The sequence below is a fragment of the Trachemys scripta genome, chromosome 5, assembly GCF_013100865.1.
Source record: "Trachemys scripta elegans isolate TJP31775 chromosome 5, CAS_Tse_1.0, whole genome shotgun sequence".
NCBI classification, from domain to species: domain Eukaryota; kingdom Metazoa; phylum Chordata; order Testudines; family Emydidae; genus Trachemys; species Trachemys scripta.
The window spans coordinates 95,027,078-95,039,895 of record NC_048302.1 but is presented as its reverse complement, the minus strand read 5'-3'; the positions used below and the strand labels follow the sequence as shown (position 1 = coordinate 95,039,895).

Here is a 12,818-nt window from a genome sequence, read left to right as displayed (position 1 = left end):
AGCTGGGATTTTTCTAATTTTTTTATGTCATGCTAAAAACCATATTTTGATTCTTGTGTTGTGTGGATTAGCTGCAGAACAGAAACAATTCAAGACAACTGTTACTTGTGCACGCCCTGCTGTGCCCAGCGTGGAGTTCCCTCCTAGCACCCATTCTGAAGAAGAAGCTTCAAAAGATAAAGATCTGAAGAAACCTGAGACACAACAACAGAAGGAAGCAGAGGTCCTAGTTACAGAGAAGGTAGTGTAATACAGAAGAGCATGGGAGGGGGAGAGAAAAGGACCTGCCATGCAAATAATTTCAGTGTTAATGAGCTAGGTTTTACTTTACCTTATGTAATACTAAACTAGGAATTTAATCAAAGCAGCCTGTTAGTGAACAATCTTGAATCATTGTTTTAGTACAAAATTTTCCTCTTTCTTCCACATGGAAGAACTAAACTATGGTATTCCTATATGCACTGAACCAAAGGTCCAAGCTTGCAAATTCTGTAAACATGGTATTTTCTGTTGCAAGCGGGCCAGTTAAAGTTAATGGGACTAATTATGATTTTGAACAGTGCACCCTATAGTGTTTGCAGACTCACGACTCAATTCAGTTGCAGCTCCCTGATTCTGCAACACCTGCCCCGAGCAGTAAAGTCGCTGGAACAGACCAGAGAATCAGACCTGAAGATCTTGTGTTTCTGTGTGTAGGGAAAGTAGAATATCTGAAGAATGTAAAAGAAAGAAGTTTGCCCTTAAAGCCTTCTTGAAATGTTCAGTGAGTGCATGTGGTTGAGACAGTGATTGTGTCTGGACAAGACTCTGCTGTGAGGAAATGTATATCACTGCATATCTTTGGACTAGTAGCAGCCTTGGTATCTAGGGACGTGCTAATATCACATAGGGGGGCAGTAAACAATAAAAAAAAATCCAGAATTTAAAAATTACATCAAAGTGATGTAAGTAAAAGTTTAGCATCGTAATCTTGATTCAGAAAATATGTAAAATAACTTCATATAGCGGAATTAGGACCTTGTTAATTCTGTATGCTAGCATTTTATTCAGTCAGACATGGTGCTTTCTGGATGTTAATGTCAGTTCTTAAATAATTGTATAGGTAGTGAAGTCAAAGGCTCCAGAACAAGAAGGGAGTATATTATTTCCATCTTTGAAGAAAGTACCTGAGCCCAGCCAAGTTATTCTGCAGAACTCTGATCAACAAGGTAAGCAAAAGAAAACAGGAGTATTCGGTAGCTTTGTAGAATTTAACTGGGTGGTATTTAAACATTCATTAGAAGGGTCAAAAGAAAAATAGCTGTCCTTGACCTACAGTTCTTCAAGTAATGATCTCTAGCATATTTTACTCAACGTGCACATGTGTTCCATGTGTATGAGACTGGAATATTTTTCACTGGCAGTGTCCATTGGTCCCTGCCCCATGCCTTTCTCCTCCTCATGCTCTCAACTGAAGGCATGAGGGGCAGTTTAGACCAGCTACTTTTCCAGTTTTTTTCTACTGCTCGTGGTCTGAGACTGCACTTCTTCAGCATCCGCAGCTTTAGCTAGCATTTGTTTTTTACTAATTGTAGATAATTGTATATAGTTTTACCTGTCTTATATAGTTCATTCAATAGCAAGTGTAGTTTTAGTAGAGCCAGGGGCCCCCTGACCCCCTCCTGGGGTGGCTATCATGCCCAAGCCCTGCCCAGGATTCAGAATCTCTGTGGTCTGCCCGTGGGCCTTCCCAGCCAGTGATGATCACGATATTTGTGTATATTTCCTCAGTGAAGCTCATATTCCCTCCAAGAGCAATGTGTGCTGGTCATTCCCTTGAACGACCCATCAATCCCATGAATTCAGGCTTAGAAAATTCCTGGTGGATTGTTCAATCTGACCAGGCTTTTCTGACCCCCCGCTGTACATTGAGCAGAGGCACCAAAAAGTTCCTCTTTGAACATGGTTGCTCTGGGCTCTGTGACTGCTGGGAGCAGAGCTGAGGGCTCTAACAAACAAGGCAGACCTGAGGAGGGTGAGCAAACACTCTCAAAAGAAATGTGAGAAATCCCCCTTTAAATGCTCATTTGGGAAGAGCTCCTCTCCAACATCCTCAATGTCAGGTGAGACTCCATGCCCCAGTACTGGTGTGTTAGGGAGCACAGTATTGGTTCTGTGACACCATCAGCCAGCCGAGTCATAGTAAGACCACCAAGACTAATGGCACCACCAATCGACACAGGGGCCTTGTACTACTCGGATGAATCTGGGATCAGTGGGAGAGTTTCATCAGCCTTATCAAGACAAGAGAAGTCAGCCCTGATAGAGGCTCAAAAATCTTATGGGCACCTTCCCACTCTCACAGAAGAGACTGTGGCCCAAGGACAGTGGCACCTTTCTCTGTGGGGACCACCGTTTTACCCCTATGATCCCTCACATTGGACTTGGGGTCCTTTGGATCTATGTATGAGCTATCCGGAATACAGATGGACAGAATGGGAGTTGAGACAGGCATCCCTGCATGAAAAAGAACCTCAGCCCACTCAGGAGCACTCTGAGGAAGAGGATCAACCAGGTGGAGCCAGTTGTCCCTGCTGGATTATCATTGTCCTCACCAGATGAGGTGGTCACATCACCACTGGGTGACTATAGACAATTCCAAGATCCCCTCCTGAGGAGAATTGCAGATCTGCTCTAGATGCCCCCTGGAGGAAGTACAAGAAATTCCTCACAAGTTATTGGATATCCTCCACAGTGCGGGTCCTAATCAAGTGGCACTGCCAATCAATAAGACCATCTTAGAACCTGCCAAGATAGTCTGCGATTCTCCAGACACTTGGCACTCCTACTCCAAAAAAAATGGAGAAGAAATATTTTTGTACTAAGTAAGCAGAAGATACTTCCCACTAGTGAGCAGAAGATACTTCCCGCTAGATGGCAACATCTTTGGTTATGAGATGGGGTTCCCAGTTCCAGTCCTCCCAGAGCTCCCACAGAAGTTCAACCCACCATGAATGATTTGCCTTTCAAGGGAAATAATCTATTCAGTGAGAAAACAGATGAATCGTTACATTCCCTCAAGGAGTAATCCTCTCAGTATGCACCATCCAGGAGTGCAGAACACTGTTAGGAAGCCTCAGCAGACATTTTTCCACAGACCACAAGTGGGAGCCACATGACTTGGTGATATGGTGCATCTTTCAACAGTGGAGATTCCCACTGTGGGATCTCTTTGCATCTCAAGAGACCAAGAAATGCCCGGGCTTCTGCTCCTGAGCAGCCAGGAGCCACAATGCCAGAGGAGATGCATTTCTGTTACGATGGTCAGAACTGCTGATGTACGTATTCCTGCCCATCCCTCTCTTACCTCGAATCTTGAGGGTGATCAAACGAGACAAAATGTCAATGGTCCTAGTTGCTCCTGGGTGGCCGAGGCAGTTCTAATTCACCAGTTTTGTCCAGGTGGCGTCTCACTGTGCATCTGTATCCAATTCTTCCAGGATCTATTGAGCTGCCGGCAAGGGCAAAATCCTTCATCCCAACCCTTCATTTCTCCATTTAACAGGTTGGTATTTGGATAAATGACAAATTTAGGGAGGTCGTGCTTGAAAGCTGTTCAATCCATCCTTAGCAATAGCAGAAAAGACACACATGAAAGTGCTATACAGCAAAATGGAAAAGATCCTCGATATAGTGCCAGCATCATTGGATATCCCTAGGGTTCCAAGGTCATGGCTATTCTTGACTACTTCCTCTTTCTAAAAATGTCAGGGCTGCCTCTCAACTCCTTGCAAGTGCACCTGTCAATCATTAGCACCTTTCATCTTCTGGTGGACAACCATTCAGTCTTTGCCCATTCTGCTACAGTAAGGTTTCTAAAGGGAATTGTTAGAATCTTTCCTCCAGTACTACCCCAATGGGACCTCCAATTTACTCCTGTCAGCATTAACAAATTCTCTATTCGAACCTTTAGCCTCATGTTCCTTGCTCATCTGTCTATGAAGGTTGTGTTTCTAGTTGCAGTCATTTCAGCCAGAAGAGTAGGTAAGCTGGGCACCCTTCTGGTGGATTCTTTCTATATATGGTTTCAGAGTAGCAGCCGTGTTAGTCGGTATCCGCAAAAAGAACAGGAGTACTTGTGGCACCTTAAATTTGTTAGTCTCTAAGGTGCCACAAGTACTCCTGTTCTCTATATATGGTCTTCCACCAGGGTAAGATTTTCCTTGAGGTTACATCCTAACTTCATTCCAGAAATCTGAAGTGGGTCATCCACCTACCTGTCTTCAAACCAAAGTACCATGCTGCCAGAGAAGCTACACTCTGGATGTCAATCCAGCCTTGGCATTCTACCTGCAGAGGACAAAATCCTTCAGGGAATCTCATTAACTCTCTCTCTCTTTTTACTGAATGTATGAGAGAGGAAGCAAAGATGGATTTCAGGATGAATTCTGCTTTGCTATAACTTGACAGTGACCCCTCACAAGGTGTGAAAGCCCACTCAATCAGAGCCCAGGCACCATCTGTAGTTTCACTTCATGATGTCCCCCTTCTGGAAACCTGTAAAGTGGCAACATGGGGTTCTGTGCATACCTTTGTGAAACATTATGCCCTGGCACAAGCGTCTCCTGTAGACACATCCTTCAGCAGAGTGGTCATCCAATCTGTGGTACAGCAGGGTTCCTCACATCTGCTTTCTCAACAAACACTGCTTGTGAATCACCTCAAGTGCAATATACACAGGGACCATCACTCGAAGAAAGTCCAGTTACTTACCTGGTACAGTAACTGGAGTTCTTCAAGATATGTGGTCCCTACATATGTTCCACTACCTGCCCTCCTTCCCCTGTGCTTCAAATCCTTATCCTAAGGTTCTTCACAGTAGAAGGAACTAGAAAGCTGATCAGTCCACATCGCCCCTTATGCCCTCTGCTCAGAGTACAAGGAGGAGATGCGCACCGGCACAGACCAGCAGATGCTGCTTATGAAAAATCTTCCAATCTCAGGTTCATGGAGCAAGTGCGCTCATTGAATGAAATACACGTGGGAACCACACATCTCAAAACTCCAGTTACTATACAAGGTAAGTAAGCAGACTTTTAAAAAGTAAATAATTATTTTTCACCAAAACAATTGCTTCTGTACTAGTATTGTTAGTGTACTTCTGTGGTGATAATTACACTATTATCACTACCTTCCTTAAATACAACAGCAGGTGTATGGCATGAGTCAGGAAGACCAGGATAGCACTATTATATATCTGACATTGAGTTAAAGGGTCTATTATATTTAAGGGTATTATATTTTACTAGTACTGCTGTTCTAAGATGAAAATAGATTAGTAATCGCTTTGATGAAAAAAAGGTTTGGAGTTAAGTTCTGTCCTCATCTGCTCATGTGTGGCTCTTATTAGAGTGAATGATAACAATGCATAGATCTGGCACACACTTCAAGTTACCTCACAAATATTTGATGAAGTTGATGTAAATCATGAAAATTTCCTTTTTATCCTCATGATATGCAGATTTTAATAGTGTGCAAAATAATACACATACCATGCAGAAATCATAGAGCAACCCCAAGAATTACCTGACCTTCTAGTGTCCCCTGAAACCTCTGGTTAAATGGGCTTCGACAGTGTGTATAAGCAGTGCAAAGATTTCTCCCCCTACTTGCTGTTTTCAGGATTGAAATTGCTTTAGATGACAGTTGCGGAAAACAAAACAACCCTGAGTGGAAGTAGAAATTGAACTTGTAATAAGTTGGGAGATTTTTCACCCATAATACAACTTAAGTGTTACTTAAACTAAACAAGAGAGCAGCCATACATTGGATTATAGAATGTAGATATTTAATTTTTTAGTAATGTTGAAATTCTTCATGTGCTCTAGAGCCCACATAGAATAGATGTTGCTGAGAAAGTCAAAAAATACAAAATAACTTTAACATGTGTGATATATGTAAAAGCTCATGATGAGTTTGAGATTAAAAAATGTAGGATTCCGACTGGGAGAAAAATGTCTTTAATTATGCACCAGTGTGTTAGAGGACATTTAGATGAAGTATACCACACCAACAGCTTTTAAATACTAATAGCATTTCAACTAAAAACCCTCTTAATTTATCACCATGGAAAATGGAACTCAAACTATCTTTGATCAATCTCCCTTTAAAGCGATTAATGAATTAATTTAAAAATCCATTTGGTCACTGAATTCACTTCTATCTGGTAATCAGTTTTCTTTTCACAGTGTCATATTTCTTGTTTTGTTTCTATTCTGCTATCCACTCTAGAGTCACCCAGCTGTGCCAGTGTTCCGCTTAAGATTCGGAACTCCTGGCGACGCTCACAGTTTTTCTCACAGTCAGGTAAATGATGCGCTGGGAGTAGCTGCATCTTTCCCGCTGCACTGAGTAGTAGGTGTCTTAAAATGTGTGCTGGGGCAAAAGCTGATGATCACTGGTACTTATTTCCACTGTCTGCTTTCATAGAAAGTGCCTATTCCTGTTGCACAGTTGGCAAAGAGCTGTTGGATTACACGCAGATGTAATGCTTTGGTTTCAGACACCAAAATAATAATTTTCCTTTAAATTTATTTTTACTTTACATCTGTTTTTAAGCAGTTTAGTGCAAAGGCACTTAATAGAAAATAGCAGTGGTTCTCTTGGTAACTGTGACACTTGAATAGTGTTTTCCCTTGACATGTCCTACCCTTGCTATGCTTTTTTTCTTTCCCCACATTGAATAGTGAAGGGAAAGTTAAGTTAAATTTGATAACACTCTTTTCAGACAATGCTAATGACTCTGACCAAAAGTAGTTGTCAGTAGCTAGTGGTAGCTTAGAACCTACTGTTGATGTTGTTATGCTCTTTGTAGCCAGATCAAAAGTAGTTTTGGTGGTGGAGGGTACAATCTATTTCTCTGATCTGTTGTGTCGTAATTTTTCATTGCTACTAGTTGTGGGGCAGGTATTGTTATAACGTTGAATTGATAGTTTCCTCTTTATACAGCTGTGACTAAGTTTTTTATTTCAAGTTAAGATAAAGCATATTTGACAATCTTAATATTTTGGGGAATTAATTTTTGTTTGTCTCCTTTTGCAGCGGATTCTGATAATAGTGACAAGTCAAATGTAAGTAACTTCTTTGCACTGTTCTTAATAGCAAAACACTAGTGTGTTTAGTGTAAAGATTTGCATGATGGTACAACTAAATCAGTGATTCTTTCAAAAACCCTTTCAAAATAAACTCAAACAGGAAGGAGAAAACTCAGCTTTTTTAACCGAAACAAAAGAAATATGATCCAAAACACTTCATACACTTTTAAACAAATATGGGGCTAAGTTCTGTCCTCAGTTACACCTGTGCAGTCCCATTAGCATCAGTGGAGTTGCACAGGTCTAAACTGAGAGTAGAATTTTCCCCTTAACTAGGAGAAATGCAGTATTATGCTGTGTGGATTCACTTTGGCCTGGATCCTACATACATGCTTAACTCTGAGAATGAATAGTTCCATTAGCTCTAGGGTTCTGTGACTGTTTGTTCCTTCTGATTACTTGCAAAGAAATTATTACATACAAGAAATGATCAATAGATCAAAATCCATTACCCCTCAAGGAAACCCATATGTATTTGAACACAGCACATCCTGTATTCCATGTACTGCTCGTCATCTGAAAATAGATATTTATCTCATTTGAGAATGCATAGGACTCATAATGTAGAGTAATTAGATATTTTACATCATAAGGCCTCAGTTTCTGAAGAAAAAAATTTAGCACATCACATAATGGGTCCCTTATCTGACTGGGGCCCGTGGATGTTATTGCAGTATAAATAATATCTTAAGCCAAGACTTGAGATTGGATGTTGTGTCCAAGATCTGAAATGTGTGAACATTGTTCTGCTGTGATAATTTATTTTGATAGTTGTGGCATCAGAGGATTATTTTCAGGAAAAATAAGCACTTGGTTATTTTTCTTTACTAAATTGGTATATTTGTATATGTAGATCAATGGAATTTCTTTTCAATTTCTTCTTTTCTCCTGTTCTACCTGATGTTTTCCTAGTTCTTATTTGCAAATCAAATGATTTTTCTGTGACTTGTATATATTGAAAAAATAAAACCATTTCCAGTTGATGGTGTAGCTAGGAATACTGTTAGCTAACCATGAGAAGTACTGTAAATTGAAGCAATTATAAATCTGAATTCCACTTGTAGCTTAACATTTTCACTTAATTGGTAGAATAGCTTAAGTGACTACATTGTGCAACTTTTTAGGATTGTCTTGTGATGCATATTATTAGATCCTAATAACCTCATTCAATTTATCTAAGCATTTCAGTTTCTGGTCCTGGGATCCAGAAGAGGAACGAAAGCGACAGGAAAGATGGCAGCATGAACAGGAACGCTTGCTTCAGGTACTTGTGCTACTAAATTTCTTCCCGCTATTGCTTACTTGTTTTTCAGTTGAATTGTCACTCTTGTTAGACCTTGAGCAGCACAGTTCACTTCATGACTGTTTTAATTTTAGTTTCAAAACTGAATATTTTATATTTATCAAATAAACCTAAAATTTTTTGAAGATACTGAACACATGAAAGAATTTAATTGGTTAAATGTAAAAAATATTTAAATTTACTGTTTAAAAATATTTCCACCCAATTTATGTACAAAAAGAACAGAAATGAATAATTTAATTCTTAATTTGTGGCAAATGCTTGTAAAACTTACTGTTTTGTCAAGTATGTGAAAGAATAAGTTAATTTTATTTCTCAAAGGAGAGGAGTTAAATTTATTGGTATAAATCAAAAGTGATTTTTTGGTTTATGAAATACCTTATCATGCCTAATAGTTTTAAATGATAGAATTTAATAAATATATACTTCATGAAAACATATTATCCATAAAAATACATTTGCATTATTTGTTTTTCTTTAGCTTAATTCAAAAACATGCCATTGTTCAGTATAGGATTTGTTTTCAGAGGCATGCTGTTTTTTAAAATACAAAAGTAAAACATTGTGAAACAGCATTTGGCTTAATGTGAGTTGATGTATGGCTATCCACATCCATAATGGCAACTGTCTTAACTCTTTTATAGGTTCAGTTCTCAGTGTTCTGTTTTGTTTCTGTCAGATAGGATTGTGTACAATATGTGAACTTGTAAATCGACCTTTCCTAATCAACATGTGCTCTGTGCCCAGATCATACTTATTGTTAGAGATGGGCTAACTAGTAAATCCCTGTACACACACGTATACAGCTTTCACTGATTCCACCCTGTTCTATACCCAGTCGTAAGTTATCTGTGCCATGAACCACCATACTTGGGTGGTAAGATGGTAAAAGAAAATAGAAACACATCTTGGATGGGGATGGAGGTGGACACTGAATGCCTCTTGCTCTTTGGTACTCAACTTGGTTCTCCTGACTACCTGCTCATTGAATCTCTCCAAAACTTTTCCACAAATCCTGGGGGAAGGAGAGAGAGAGGTGGTTTGTTTTTTGTTGGGTGTTTTTGTTGTGTTTTGTTTTCTGGCATCAGGTGGGACTTCCACTTTTATCTTGTTTTTAACCAGAACATTAGTTCAGGGATTCAGGAATAGCCACCAAATACATACCATACATATAGGTCTATATTTAAAGCATGCAAAACATAAGCTATGTGTTGATTAATTGCTTTGATAGTTTTTCTTGAAGACTGTGCATATGAGAACACTGTTTACAAACAATTACTTTGTTAGATTTTGTAGATTTTTGTTTACAGTTGTCCTAATTTAAGAAGCCCAAACTAAACTTCTCCATTATAAAGTGGCTTCTGGAAACTCTCTCTGTATAGCTTAGTAGTATAATAAGCAATGTAAGAGACCTGGGGGGCCAATTTCCTGTCCTGGCTGAGCGAACCATAGTGGCACTATTTTCCAATCTGGAAAGAGAGGAGTTGAAACTTCCTCATGTCACTCAACAGCGAGCCAAGAGAGCAACATTGACTGGCTCCAAGGAAGTCTCGTTTGTTCTCTTTCCTAACAAGGATGATGGCACCAGGAGAGAAGCTTGGGATGGAGGGTAATAAAAACGCAGGTTTACATATTTAAGAATGGATTGCTTTTGCCCAGTATTTCATTCTTGAGCTTAGTCTCTTTATACCTCATAGATTGCCTGGTTATCAAATTGCTAATAAACGAATTTCTTATGGGTCAGGGTTTTGTGTTCTTGGTATTTTTAACCTTCGTTTTGCACAATATTTTGGAGGAAGGAGGTTGCAACCAAAGTGCAGAGGAAACAGTGTGACTTGGCTGTTGCAATACAGAAAAAACAGTTTTGACACCACAGCATTTTAAAGAGTTCTTTAAGAGATTCTCTTTTGATTCAGAACACATGCAGGGCTGGTGAGATTCAATTCTCAAGAAATAATCCCATCCAGGAAGAAAACCAACTACTCAGCTAATCATCATCTTATCCACTTCAGACCTTTATACATTGTCTATTTATCTTATGAGCCTACATGATTTTTCATCTTTCATTAAATTGTACTAGTAGCAGCTTATCTTTATTAGATTAGTGTCAAAGCTAATATTTGCGAAGCCAGTTAAATTCAGAAGCTATTTTAGCCACTGATTAATGCAAAATCTATGTTTTAAATATATTGGAGTGTTTTGATACCTTTTTTTCCCGAACTCTTCAGCTCTTCATAAGCTATGGTTGTTTTTAAATGCTGAAAATAAATTTCATTTTGAACAGCATCTAGCATTTGAAAACTCCTAACTAGTCAGACTTGATATAGCACTTTAAGTGTCCCTGGTACTTTACAATAAGCTAAGAGTACTAAACAATATAAAACTTCCCTGCGGGGGTGGGAGGGGGAGGGGAAGAGAAGAGAAGTTTGTTCATGTTCTTGTTTTTACATTGCATGCCTGTTTTCTGATGAGCCAGTTTCTAGTGGGTCCTGTTTCCTGATACATAGCAGATATTGCAGAACATAAATACTGTCTTTTAACCAGTGAACTGAAACAGATAAAAAGAATCCCCTATTAAGTTTCCTGTTGAATAAATTGTACTTAAATTCTGTACAGGAGAGGTACCAGAAGGAGCAGGACAAGCTGAAAGAAGAATGGGAAAAAGCACAGAAAGAAGTTGAAGAGGAGGAGCGTAGATACTATGAGGAGGTATAACATTCAAAAGAAGCAAGTTTAAGAAGTGATCTTGCAGTTCCAGTGCAGGTGTATCTTGCTTCTATGCATTTTTAAAATGTTTTACTAGTGGGACTGTCACTTAGGGTAGGTCTACACCACCCGGTAGTTCGGTGGCAAGCAAATCGAACTTATGGGTTCGACTTATCGCGTCTTGTCTGGACGAGATAAGTCTAACCTGGAAGTGCTCGCCGTCGACTGCGGTACTCCAGCTCGGCAAGAGGAGTACTGCGAAGTCGACGTGGAAGCCTGCCTGCCGCGTCTGGACCGAGGTAAGTTCGAACTAAGGTACTTTGAACTTCAGCTACGTTATTCACGTATCTGAAGTTGTGTACCTTAATTCGAATTGGGGGGTTAGTGTAGACCTGCCTTTAGAGACTAACCATTTATGATGATCCTTTATGTGAGAGAATTTACATCTTGGCAATGGAAATGTCAGAAGCTCACTGTTAGTTTAATGATTTTTAATTTCCATGCCCTTGTTTTGTCTTGTGCTCAAGTCATCCCTTCATCCTGTTCCAGTGGTGCAGTTAGCTTGGAAAATGTTTGTCTCTCTTAAGTTGTCATGTCACTTTCATTGCATGTTTCTAATCATACTTTTATGTACTGTAGTTAGTCAGATTTACATTGGATAATCAGTGCTTGAGTAGTAAATGGCATACTCATGACCCTGCTGAGAGGTAACGCATCTTTCTGAACTCTCTCTGCATTTCTCATGCACCCATCACCATAATGTCTAGCCACCGTGCATTACTTAGAAAACAATTAATTGTTATTTTAGGAAATTTGTCTATTCTACAGATGCAATGACATAGGAATGTAGGAAAGAGGAGGCAGAAAAATAGGTTTAGGCGACATTAAACAGGCATTCCGAATATGAATATGCATATCAATAAACACAAGCATGTACTTGGCCAGCAGCAGCAGTCGTGACTTCCCCAGTTTACCACCCATGATACACTGGCATTCATAATCATATAATGGGGCTGGTGGCGAAGTACACCAGAGAAAATTATGATGGACTTTGGAGACCTAGCAAAGCTAGGCAAATAGGCAGCACAGTGGCAGATGAAATTCAGTGTTGGCAAACTTAAAGAAATGAACATGGGAAGGAATAACTTCAGCTAATTCTATAATAATATTTATGTCGTAGTTGAAGAATGGAATAGAAGATAATACTGAAAAATATTACAATGCCATTATATAAAATTAGGGTTACCATACGTCCGTTTTTTCCCGGACATCAAACCCCCGTCCGGGGGGAATTGCCAAAAAGCCGAACATGTCCGGGAAAATGCCGGCCAGGCACTTCCCCTCCCGCGGCTGCTCTGCTCCTCCCCTGACTCTTCGGCTCTGTTTAAGAGCCGAGCTGCCCGAGCGCTATAGGCTTCAGGCAGCCCCCTTGCCTCCGGACCCCAGCCGCCGGCCGGGCACTTCCCCTCCCGGGCTCCGGCGGCGCAGGGTCCAGAGGCATGGGGGCTGCCCAAAACCGGTAGCACTTGGGCAGCTCAGCTCTTAAACAGAGCTGAAGAGTCAGGGGAGGAGCAGAGCCTCCGTCCGCGGCAGCTCTGCCCTCCCCTGACTCTTCGGCTCTGTTTAAGAGCTGAGCGCTACGGGCTTTGGGCAGCCCCCATGCCTCCGGACCCTGC

The 12,818-nt window shown here is 40.3% G+C and overlaps 1 protein-coding gene across 15 annotated transcripts in view; it reads left to right on the top strand.

The window, feature by feature from the left end:
• Positions 1 to 12,818, top strand: part of LIMCH1 (LIM and calponin homology domains 1) — a 311,947-nt gene that overhangs the window by 262,521 nt on the left and 36,608 nt on the right. For all 15 annotated transcript variants that reach the window (XM_034771939.1, XM_034771942.1, XM_034771938.1 and 12 more), the window contains 5 exons: positions 72 to 241; positions 1,103 to 1,208; positions 7,081 to 7,109; positions 8,314 to 8,397; positions 11,053 to 11,145. In XM_034771939.1, coding sequence (XP_034627830.1) covers positions 72 to 241; positions 1,103 to 1,208; positions 7,081 to 7,109; positions 8,314 to 8,397; positions 11,053 to 11,145 — 482 coding nt within the window. The remainder of the gene's footprint in view (positions 1 to 71; positions 242 to 1,102; positions 1,209 to 7,080; positions 7,110 to 8,313; positions 8,398 to 11,052; positions 11,146 to 12,818) is intronic.